The 12,665-nt window shown below is 41.9% G+C and overlaps 1 protein-coding gene across 1 annotated transcript in view; it reads right to left on the bottom strand.

The window, feature by feature from the left end:
• The window catches only part of ISM1 (isthmin 1), a 41,063-nt gene that overhangs the window by 18,115 nt on the left and 10,283 nt on the right, over positions 1-12,665 (bottom strand). Inside the window, exon 2 of the mRNA XM_064647555.1 lies at positions 989-1,225. Within this exon, the coding sequence (XP_064503625.1) occupies positions 989-1,225 (237 nt within the window). The remainder of the gene's footprint in view (positions 1-988; positions 1,226-12,665) is intronic.

Below are 12,665 nucleotides of genomic sequence, written 5' to 3'. Positions count from 1 at the left end.
CCTGTCCTCACAGGAGAGGTGCTCCAGCCCTCTGAGCATGTTGGCCTCTCACCAGTAGATCTATTACATCTTTACATACATACTTCTCAGACATATCAAAAGCATGGTAATTTTGTGGGCTGGGGGACTATAAGAAGCCAGGAATTAATTTAACCAGAAAACCAGATCTATTAGTGTATTGTTTTTATAAGCACATCTTAGGCAGAACAACATTTGAATTTATTGTTTTGGTTAAAAAGGACTGCTTATTAATGCCAATTTTGCTTTAAGGCTCTGAATTAAAAACAAATCACTCATTTTTTCCTCTTTCCAATCCTTGAAGTTTCAAGATGTAAGTGGCTTGTAAGAGGCTGTTCCAAACCCAAGAACAGTTTGAGGAATAACATATAACAAAGTTTCTTGCACACAACCTTTATTTTTACTCCAAGCAGCTGCTGCAGAAATTAACTCTAAATCTTGGTTCCATACAGCACTTTTGAGCTGAGACTAAAAGACTTATTCTCTTACAACCTTTGGAGATGATTCCATTTTATAATAGCATACTAAAAGAGGATCTGTTCGCAAACAAATTTTACAACAGTAAATTGAAGATAGAAATTAAAATACCCATTTATTATCAATGAAGATAATATGCTCCAAAAGGGCAATCCCAAAGATGGGCTTAGTATCATCAACAGGTCTGCACTGATCCCCACATTCATGCAATCAACAGTATCCAAGGAGAAATTCAGAAAAAAATTGAAATATGTGCAATTACTTAGAGACAAAAAGTATATAGTAGATATGTTTTATATATATATTATATTTTATATATAATGCTATGCTACATAATATTAAATTATACCGTATACATTCTCTCTTGGTGCTATTGGTAGAGGGAGATTGTTCTGACTGCGTGTCATGGAAGCCAGGCTGAAAGTTGTCTTGGTTTAGTAAAATAACTTTGTGCAAGACACAAAAAAGGTCAGATATTAACATGAATTTGTACCTGAATGTTGGGGTTCTGCCCATTGATGTCTGCTTTTGATAGGTCGGGGAAGTTTGGGAGATCCAGGAGGAAAGATCTGGGTCCATCTCTTTGCAGGGATGTGTGCCCGTTTTCCTGCCGGAATCGCTGTTTAGGGAATGGCCGGTGGGCAGCCTGGAGATCGGGGTATTCCCTGTGGTCCTCGGGGTTCAGGGTGAAGCTGTCTTCAGGAGAATGGTCATCTGCACTCAGTGTGTTCTGGAGAAGAAAAGCAACACATTATAACAACAACTGAGAGAGTGTCAGTCCTGCCAGTGCCCCCATCCATCTGCTGGCTGCAGCCTTGCAGCACCCAGACCCACTGCTCACTACTGGGACAGACATCTCTGACCATCTGACACGATATAAAACTGAGTCATCCTTGGAGGTTTAGCTGTTCCAGGTTCCTGAACCATTCCAGCCTTGGCGTGAGCACCCACATGTTGCCACAAACACCAGACTTAACACAAACGTAGAAACGTGAAGCTCTGAAGTGACCCCTGGGAAATCAAACTGTATCCCCTTAAATGAGACCCTAAAAATGGTGAAAGGTATCCTTCTTATAAATCATTTTGAGTTTGCTTTGTTCCAAAGTGAAGCAAAAACACTGACTGCTCAGTCCGTGTTGAAATTTATGGTATTAAAAGATCCTACCGCTGAGCTGGCAACCTCCCCTTCCCTCCCCTCAGTCTGCAGCAACTTCCATCTCGTCGCCTGTGTTCCTCACCCAATTTCTCTGGTCTTGAACATCTGAACCTTCCTTCCTCTGGGATCTCATTTTCATGTTTGCCTAATGGTGGGATTGAATTTCACCGAGCTGTGGGTCAGCGGTTAATGCTTTTGTTATTGTTGAGCGTACTTTGGTGTTTTGTAGTACATTACAGCAGGCTGCCCCCGCACCAGTAGCACTGCTGCCACTGCCTTTGACCTCACCAAGGAGACACATTTAGTATCAAAACACTGCCTCCCTGGGTTAGGACTGGCCTGGGGACTCGGGGAAAAAAAAAACAGCAGAGAAGTCCAATGTTCTTATGGCTACAAAAGAAAAGCACGAGGCAGACTCAGCACAGGTTTTGGTTTTGACTCAGCTGAAAAGTTTCAGGCTTGAGGTCTTAGTATGACTGCCTGGGGAGTTTTTATTTTCAGTTCATAAAGAGACAGCAAGCATGGAGAGGGTAAATGTTAAAGACCTATCTTTTAAAACAAGCACAATTAAAGTGGAATGGCCACATGTGGTTCTGGCTCTACTGAAGCATATTTTTGCCAGCATTTCTGGTTAAATGCAATCTCCATCCAGCTCTCCTGGTTCAAATTAAGCCATAGCATACCTTTAGCTAAGCTTTCAGACAGATAACAGCTCCAATGCCTTTTATTTTGTGTTTATTTGCTTAGAAGGTTCTAAATTGACCTTTAAAGAGACTTTACAATATAATCTGTGCACATTACAGGAAAATATTCAGTGAGCTAAATAAACTAAGATTTAAGAGTTAATCTGGGACTGAGACTGTCTCAAGCAACAACAAAGGTGGTTCTCCTCTCCCCTTCTCGCTGCACTCCATTTGTAGAGTCCAAAAATCAGATTCAGCAGAATTAATGTTGTCTTGGTATTGTCATACCCAAAAGGATAATTTTATATATCTGTCTACAGCACAGATGCATAAACATTGTTCTGAATCAGTGTATGTGTGCAGTGCTAAAAATGTATGTGCTCCTGACAATATGCATTATTGAGGGCTAAAACATAGACCCTTCTCTTTTCTGAACATCAGGAAGGACTTTCAGATGCCTTTGGTGGCTCATCTATTACTCAATATAAAGCAGATCACACGTCAGCAAGCTCTGGGAAACAAAATTGAGGGTCAGTAAGACAACTTTAGGTTCCTTACTCATATGTGCTTTAACTTCACAGTTTTCAAATAGAATTTAACCATAAACTTCGTGGTGGCTTCTCAGTTATGTCTGACTAACAACAAGGTGTGATTGTGCTGTTATTAAATTACTTCAGTCAGGAACCAAAAAAAAAAGTGGTACTTAACTACTTTTAGTGGGATATCATGCCCATAATCTTACCTTTATTAAAAATAAAGTAAGGTTTTATTAAAAAATAATAAAATTCTCACATACAATTTCATACTTTCCCTATTTGCTTGCCACTTGATTCTCCACATTAACATACCATGCAGCTAGAGCTGGTTGAAGACTTGAAGACCTATATTTAATTCCCTGATAAGACTTGCTGTGTGATCCTGACAGGTCATGGTCTGTCTGTGCCTCGGTGGGGATAACAGCACTTCCCTTCCTCACTGTGATGTTTGTGGGGAGCTCAGCAACTACAATAATAAGGGCTATATAAAAAGTTTTTAATAGTGTCAGACAGATGGAATATCACATGGAGTTAGTTAGGAAATTGTCATGGTGAAGTAATGACATCAGGCTGATCGGGCCCACTACCAAGCTGCTTGGGGCAGGGACTGTCATTAATTAAAGTCGGAACGAGATGGGGTTTAATGTTAAAAAAAAAAATAGAGGGAGGACAAGATAACTGCTCTATCCCAAAGGCTGCTGCAGGGAAGGGAGGATGGACCACTCTGCTTGCTCAGGGTGGACACGACCCAAAGACCCCAGCTGATCGTTGGGTGCACATTTCTAACGTCAGCGACAGATGAGCTCCAGAGCAGCCTTTGAGAAGGACATGGAGCTTGGCTTTAAGAGAAGGGCTGACTAATGCCTGGTAGGAATGACACAGGTTAACCAGTGTGTGCTCTGCCTAAAGGCAGTGTTATCTCTTGCAGTCCCTTTTGCACTAGGACAAGCCCAAGCTATTCCTCCTTGGGGCTCCTGTGTTGTATTGCAACACAGGCAAACGGGAATGCTCAATATGTGTGATCATTCCAGTTATCTGCTCATAGCACCAGGAACAAAAGGCTATTTCTAAAATGAGAGAGACTGCCCGTTTTTTAGGTAGATACTTCTTGGTGTAGTGTCTAAGCTGATTTGCAGTAATACTAGAAATGTATATTTCTGGTGAAAAGATAAAAGTGAGCTTGAACTGCATGTGAAGAGAAGAATATGCTCACTCTGTTCTACTGCATTAGCTCAGCAAAGGCTCTTCCAAGACCCATCTAGCAGGAAAAAGTGTGTCCTTACTGCAGTGCCGGCATCCTTTCTGAAGAAAACAGGGGTTGTGTTCCAAAGCTAATAGATGAAATTTAATTTAGGTTTCTGGGTTTTAAGGGGAATATTCTTCTCTTCTTATTTCTACGTTATTTCCCATGTTTATATTTCACACTATTTATTTTTAGGTGTACACCATTTGTATTCCTGATGCTTTTTGGAAAGGAGGGTTGCTTGCCTTCCTTTAAAAGCTATGTCACTTCATTCTGAACTACTGACTCAGTTTCTTTGAAGTTATGACATTTCTAATTCAGGCACATTGGTTTCTTACTCAAATGATGCATCTGCTCTAAATATTTTAAGATAAAACACTTTCTTTCCTTCATTTAACAGGATTATTCACAACTTCTAAACTTTCCATTAAGATGATTTTAAGAGGTTACTCATGCTGGCTGTCAGCTACAGTTCTGCAGCCCCATGGGATCAGACAATTATAGAGGTTCCTAATACAAAAACAGCTTAGGATTTTTGAATGTTCCAAGTGTGGACAGTATATAAGGGCAGGAACATATAATCCATAGTTGTTTGACAGGGCAATGAATTAAATCCTTCAGAGAAAATCTGCCATACTCTTTGTGTTACAGAATAACACATCTTGCAACACCCATCACTGAAAAAGGGAGGGCAATAAATAGGTCAGCGCATATCAGTGCCTTTGTGTCTATCTATAAACCATGGAAGAAGAGCAATTCACAGGGATTTTGTGAGGATAATTTTACATGTTGGTGATCCAGGAGGGACTTGCACCATGGCATCCACCACTGGCATCATGGTTTAAGGCACCAAGAGATAATGCAGGAGAAATGTTCTGCCTGATACTGCAGTTTAACTCTTCAGTAATCAAATGGGTATTTTAACTCCCCCCTTGGCCTTCACATTTTGTTTCTCCCTCTGTCATGACAGACATGAGCTGCAGGGAACTGTACTCTTCTCTTCCCCACAGAGAAACTAAGCAGAAATGGGAACTTGTAAAAATACCAAACTAGGGGGAAAGGGAATTTTTCTGCAATTTTAGCAAGCAAGGAATTCTTTCTTCCTTATTTTAATCCCATCTCCAGTTCTGGAAAAACAACCGAGACAGAGAATAAGCAAGAAATGACTGTAGCTACAGAAAATATTCTGAAGCAGCTGCTCTTTCTCTGTCCTTCATATTTGTTACCTTCCTTCATTCTCTCCCCACTTGCCAAACTAAGGGCGCATTTGCAAGTACTACTAATTATGGAGTTGAAAGAATTTGGGAAAACTGATGCAACTTATATGCTAACAGCTCCCAGACAGCAAGGGAATCTATTACTAAATCCCTGCTGCAGCTACACTGCTTTTTTTATTTCTTGTATACTCCTTTGAAATATCTTGTAAAATGATCTTGACAAGAGGTTTTGAACTGAAACCCGACGGTCTGCCAGTGCACTTTCATGATGCACCTGTACAGCATCTTCAACCACCAGCAACAAGGAACATTTATTTATTAGGAAACTTCACAGACGCTATAAAAGATTATATTGCTATGAGAGACAAAATGAGGCCTGGGGCCTTCACAGAAAACCATTACAGCCATTAGGACTGGTTTCATTTCCCACCTGCCTAAACAGATTGTTTTCATTTTGAAGGCTGTCGTGTGTTTCCAGGTTAGTGCTAAATGATCACTTTAAAATTAACCGGCCTGGGGAGGCCGAGTAACACACTGGGACACTACACGAGACTTCCACCTCCACAGATCCAGGATCTGTAATGAACTTGGGTGATCTAATTCCTGGTTTGTTTGGTTTGTTTTTTTTGTTTTTTTTTGGTTTATCATGAGTATAAATAGCACAGGACCTACCAGGATGAGGTATGAGGACAGTGTTAGAGAAGCAGGCAGTGATGTTAAAAGCTGAGAAGAATTATCAGAGATACACAGAGAAAGATTTCTCTTATGATTAATACCACATACAGTCCAGGCAGTCAGACAGAAGTCAGACCAGAGGGGTATCACATCAACCACTCAGCTAAGACAATCTCATTTTTCCTTAAAATGTGCTTGCCCCTCACTCATATAAGGCAATGAAGTGAAAGGCCTTATTTATCTTTACAGAACTGCATAGACTAATTGTTTCAATAATTAATAGCACATTTTAGATAATCACTGTTCATAAATAATTTAAACCAGACTACACTGGCTTGCATGCACACAATTGCTTTCACTAAGGGGCTCTAAAACAGAGCATCTGCTTTAAACATTGTGCAAATAGAAGATGAATAACTGGTTACAGTTGGTAGTAGTAGTAGTAATAATAATAATAATAATAATGTTCTGTTAATCATGGTCTAGTTTTGAACAATTCTCTATTTAGTCCAGCAAAATCTGTAAAATGACAGTGTATCCAGTTTAAACTTGCAGTACATCTGCCTTTGTGAGTAATTGCCCATGGAAAGACCAAGCCCAGTCATCCCAGAGCACACTGCTATGAGACACATTAGCTTTGGTGGCTCTTGAAGTGATTTTGTTTCTGAGGAGAACAGGATGGAGTCCCAAATACTGCTGCACTTAAGACAGCAGAAATTCAGGGCAGACACGTTGATCCGCAGTCACTTCTGGAGCAGCAGTCCACAGTGAGGCAGTGAGGGGCTTGGGATGCCCCAGGACACACCCAGTCCACCACAGCTGGTTTTCTGCCATATGATCAAATAGCTCTCAGGAGCTGCATCCAGCAGAACTAGAATCTCAAAGCATCTGGGTACATTTATGGCAGAATCACAGCTTTTGAATTTTAGGGGTTTCACACTAAAAACTTCCAGCCCTCACAGCTACACAGAAAATCCTGAGCACTGGATGTGCAGCCAGGATGTGTGTTACGACTGCAGAGGCTGTAGTGTTGAATCCCCCTCACATCCAAGGTCTAGGAATTCCCAGGCAGCTCTTCCGAGGCATGTGGTCAACACTAAGTCAGGACCCTCCGTGGTGGAGGAAAAGGCTTGAATTGCCTTGTTGAACCTTCTGAACTGATCCATCCCAAGTGCCACACCATTCCTCCCCCACTGAGCCTGCTTACTGACTTGCAGTCCCCAAGCTTTGGTCCATCCCTCATTCAGACTCTGCCTGGGAGTTCCTCTCACCAAGCTCCCTGTCTCCTCCACACCGCTAATAAACAGCGGGTCCACATCTGAACTGCTCTGGCAGACCATATTTTTTCCTCCAAGCTTAAGGAGAAAACCAACCATAGTATATTCAGATCTGGCAACCTTTTGCTACATGTTGTGGACACACATTTCACATCACAGCTCTTTTTTATGCTCTGTTGTTTGCTTGTATTTCATGTTTTCATTCAGCTGGAAAATACAAACAGTATGGTTCAGCTTGGAGGTGAAGAACTGCCAGTTTGTATAAACACTTTGATAACAGAGACTTGGTGGTGATTACAGCTCAATGTCTGCTGGAAAAAACAGAGGCCCTTTAGTAAATTTTTAATGTAGTACACACTGGTGCTTTGTTCTTCAACAGATACTCAGCCATCCAGGGGACAGCCAAGCACACAGAATTAAATTGTGTAGGGCTTTGACAGATGTTCAGTGCCAAGTTTTGCTTGTAGTTAACAGATATTTTCAGTTGCCTTAGCTGGTGGTAAACATTTAGTTGTTCTTCACAACTCTGCAGATCTTCCCTGTAATCACTGCCTGGCCTGAGCTCTCCACACCGGACACATTGATTTAGTGGCTGAACAGGCAAATGTACAACTGAAGAGTAGCCCAACTATTCCACTCCAATAACCTGTGGTGCCAAAATGCAAATTCTTTCAAAGTTCTAATTCTTTTTAGGTTTTATTAAACACTTGCATAAAATCAGTAGTATAATAAAGCTTTAAGTAGAACACGTTTATACCCTGGCTGAATTTAATTGAACTAGTCTAATCTCACCCATCATTTGAAATCTGTATAATAATTTACACATCAAGTTCCAACAGAATGGCAAAATCTGCCATAAGCTGCAATCGAAACTGCAAAGGAAATCCAGAATACTAATACTTTTTGTACACAACCCTTTGGTCAGGCTTTGCAGGCCAGCACACACCAAGTCAGTGTAAATGAAAGAGAACAAACATACATCTGAAATTATTTTCCTGAGTTTTAAATGATGTTCTTTTGCAAGTTTTTTCACTAAATCACTACGGTTAGGATTTCACTAGGTGAACCAGCTTTAATAACCGAAGTTTTCATCTCTCCCTAGCTGAAACAGTAACCTTACTTGAAGCCTTTTCCATTTCCAAAGTTGCCTTCAGCTTGTTAGTTTCCAAGAAACAGCTATTCCCAGCCTCCGTGTCTCCCTCTCATATGCCACTGAATATCCACCCTATGCTTTCAGAAGTGTCTGTGACTCTGGCTGTGTTAACTGGCAGATGTTTTTAGAGACTAGAAAGTGTTTAGTCCCTGTGGACTAAGAGTTACATGATGACTTCATCACATAAGCAAAAGCTAATAACGGGAAAGCAAGAAAGCAGACAAGTGTTATATTCCAAAAACACGATGTTTCCTGTGCTTCTGGCAGTTACTTCTATGCCTGAAAAAAGGCAAATCCCTCGAGTCTTGATGCTCAAAACACATCCCCCCCCCCATCGAATTTCTGCAAGATAATTTACTCAACGCTCCCTCAGCTGCCTTCCCCACCAATACGCACTTTCCTTGGGATGGAAAGTGAGAGGGTGAAGGCAGAGGAAAGGCAGTGTTTGTTTACCTTCAGTATTTGTGCTCCAACTCCGTGCCTCACAACACTCACTGCACCCAGGAGTTTGTAGCTAAACAGCAGCAGAAATCTGACCGGCAGCCTCAGGACTGCTCACCTCTGCTCCTGCAGAGAAATATTCTTTCAAGTGTACAGTTTTACCCTCTCCATTTAAATCGAAAACTTTGGAGAGTGATACATGAGCAACTGGAAGTCATTAAGCATAAATGGCATCTGCACACGCAGTGCAATACTTGCCTTGGTTTTGTATCAAGCCACTGTCAGTGGACATTGTGCCCTCTCTCTACATCTCCCTGAACTGCCCGAGTGACACATCAGGAAACCAGAGGAAGCAGATACACAGGAGAAAGGCCTCCCTCCAGTGACATGATGGGGAAGAAGAGCGAGTGATTAGACAGGCAGCACACCGTGGCAAGACAATGTTAAGACCCTTCTCTGTCTAGGAGGGGACAAAGGATTTGCCCTGGAGAGAAGCGTGGGCTTTCTGTATTATGAATTCTATGCATGTATATATAAATTTTCTTAGAACAGTAAGGGAGAGGGCTATTTCCTAGAGCTGATTAAAGAAGCATGACTCGATTTTCAATTTCAAACGACTCGGGGGGCATTCCAATCGACTGCAGACAGGAAATGAATACCATACATGCACTGAACAAGGCAGATGCTTTTGAATCTGACACTTACGTGAAATGAAAATATCTTCATTTCTGTCTCCCCTCCGCCCCATGATCACTAGTTAGTTCTGAGCTATTTTTAGGATAAATGGTTTTATTTTTCAAACTTGTTATAATCTTAGCATGTGCCTGAAGCCACCCAGACGCCACTGACAATAAACTGCATGGAGCAGGCCAAATGCATCTTTAGATTAGTCCCAGCAGCCTGACACAGCAGCAAGGTAGGAGAGGAAAGATAAGCAGTTCAGGTTTGAGATATCCTCACCTCCTCTGGTGGGGCACAGAGATGGTGAACATGCCAGATCCTAGGGAGGGAGAACAGCTCTGTACAAAGAGAGATCCCAAAGCACATACAGGAGAAGCACTGCAGAGCAGGTTGGAAGAGCAATTCCTTTTAGGCTGTGACACGGAACTCACTTCCAGCTATTTAACTCTGATAGAGAGATAAATACGTATATTTTCTCCTCATACAGCTCTTACAAGCAACTGCAATAATTGTCATGGGAGTATTATGGTGTTTATAACCTGACTACAGTGTAATTGTGGCTCCTTTCATCAATGGCAGCAGTGCATATCAGGGAATTGGTATATGCAGCTCTTTTTTCCCACTTAGTCCATGTGCAAACACATGATTTCAGCTGCATACTCATCTTGTATTTTATTGTGGGAATACTTAAATAGGATAAAGAAAAAAAAAATCAGAGAGGTGGTATTAATCTGGCCCTTACTCTGATGTTATGCAGATAATTAGTTCATTTTATCTTGATGTTAAGACAGTCAGAGTCTAAGAACATGAAAAAATGATCCTCTTAGGAGACAGACAGGAGAAGAAGAAAGAGGGATGGGTAGGTGAGAAAGGCAGCTCTGATCTACATTATTCGCAAAGCCATGAATGCCAGATCAAAGAAGAGCAGGAATCAAATTCACTGCCACTGAAGGATTTCAGCAGCTTTTTCAGAGCTATTGATCTCTCAAGGGCAAACCCTTTTAAACACTAGGTGATGCCTCTAACTAGCCAGAACTCCCACCTTATACCGGCTGAGCCTTACGTGGTTTGCTTTCATCAGCTGGGGAAAGCAGAAACAGCTCAGACACTGCTGTATCTGGGGTCGATGAAGGAGACATAGAGCAGAGCACACAAACAGCACGTGTGCCTTTTCTGCACCAGATGTTCCCTTTCTAATGGCCATCATGGTAGATGTTAACTAAAAAAAACAATTCCTCACTGACGAGCTGTGCCTTTGGTGACCAAAAATTACCGTGGCTGAGGACAGAACACTGTCACCTTGGTGAGAGCTCTGGGCAGGGTCTGTTTGCTCGGTGCTGACTTACTGATAAAAGTGACCTCATATTTTTTGTGGGATGAAGGTGGGATAAGACATCTAAGGAGCTAGTGCAGCTCAGCTGGCAAGCAGTGACTCGTTCATGAGTTTGGACTCACAGGTCTAACCTGAACACCCAGAAGGCACACGATCCAACCCTAAATCAAGTACTGCATTGTCAAATGAACTACAGATTGGCTTCCCCCCTACACCCCTTCCCTTCCTTAGGTCAGGTGTCTTTGGAGTCTGGTAGACAAGATTCCAGGTGTTTTTGCCTTGTTGGGACACTTCAGGATCATGCCTTAAGCAAGAGCCACTGGAATTGGGTGCAGTAAAGCAATTTCACCTGATGCATCCCTGGATGATTTCCTGAGAGCTGCCTCTGGGCTTCTGAGATGGGTCCCCTTGCAGCAGGCTCGTTGCTGCTGCCATCACTGCATCCCTGGGAACACTCCACTCATCCTGCCTTCCATATCTGCTACAGTACACACATGGCTGCAACAGCACATGATGGGTTATTCTGCCCTTTCCAAGCTCTGCTCACAACGCAAAGCCTACCTGCTCCCACCAGCGCTCAGAGCAATTTGGTACCTTAAACATTTTCAGGAAGTGGATGAGCATTTTCCTCCTGCATGTTTGGGTCGGGAGCTAGTGCTGCTACCATTTAAATGCATATCAGAAGCTCCAGGACTTTATCAGGCTAAACAGCTCATTTGAAACCTTTGGCACTGTTGTTCTGGCACGCCTGAAGACACAGGCACAGTGTGGCTGCCCTAGGTCCCTTCTGAGGTATATATTCAAAATGTTAGACATATGCATATCCACCCCTCTATTCTTTCCTAATAAAAGCTTGGACTCTAAAGCACAAGGTGAGGAATAGATACTCCACTGGCCAGCTGCAGCAAGCCTTTCATAAAGAACACAACAATCAACCCCTATAATGGAAAACGATACTCCAGAAGCTCTGTCCTGACAAACATCTGTTTTCCTATTGTAGGAAGGAATAAGAACATAGGAAAAGTTAAATGCTGAATGCCTAAACAGACTGAATTAAGAAGAGATGGTAGGAGCAATGATGGATGAATTGTAAACCACCTGCAAATGCTAGAATTGCCGCACTCTTCTGCAGTCCATTATATGCAGTCTATACTGCAAACCTCCAATAGACAAGCACTGTGCTCTATAAAAATCATGATGAATGCAGGCTTGTTTTTATATTATAGAGGTCCTAATCCTCCTCCTCCTCTGTCTTTGCTCTATTGTTACAACATCAAAGACCAACTGCTGGCCGAGATACAGTCAATATGAAAAGGGCGACCAGCAAATTTACTGCTTGACTTCATTCCCTTTAAATGGAATAGGCACCATGGCCCTTTTTCAAAGTCCAATCGCAGACATATATCTTTTTTATTGGACATCATGTACAATAAAGTGAAGCTGTAACTTGGAAAAAAAAATAGAACACCTTCAAAAAATCCCATGAGGTGAACATTCCTTTATAAAAATATCACTGTGGTTACATGTTTAGAAAAACCCCGGGCACTCCTCAGGGCAAAAGGCATGGGCTGGCTAGGTTATAGTTTAGCTAAGATGCAGACCCATGCCTAATACTGAGCTGGTTTCAAAAAAACCCAAACCCAACCAACTAATAAAAAGTGATATATTTAATTCAGAATGCCAGTGTCATTCAAATAAACTGAAATGGCAGCATTCATGTCACAAGAATCGTTAACTGCTTTGTTACAGCCTGCTCTGTGCAGTGAACCTTTACA

This window comes from Pseudopipra pipra, chromosome 3 (genome assembly GCF_036250125.1).
Source record: "Pseudopipra pipra isolate bDixPip1 chromosome 3, bDixPip1.hap1, whole genome shotgun sequence".
NCBI lineage: Eukaryota > Metazoa > Chordata > Aves > Passeriformes > Pipridae > Pseudopipra > Pseudopipra pipra.
This window is presented reverse-complemented; position numbering and strand designations above follow the sequence as displayed.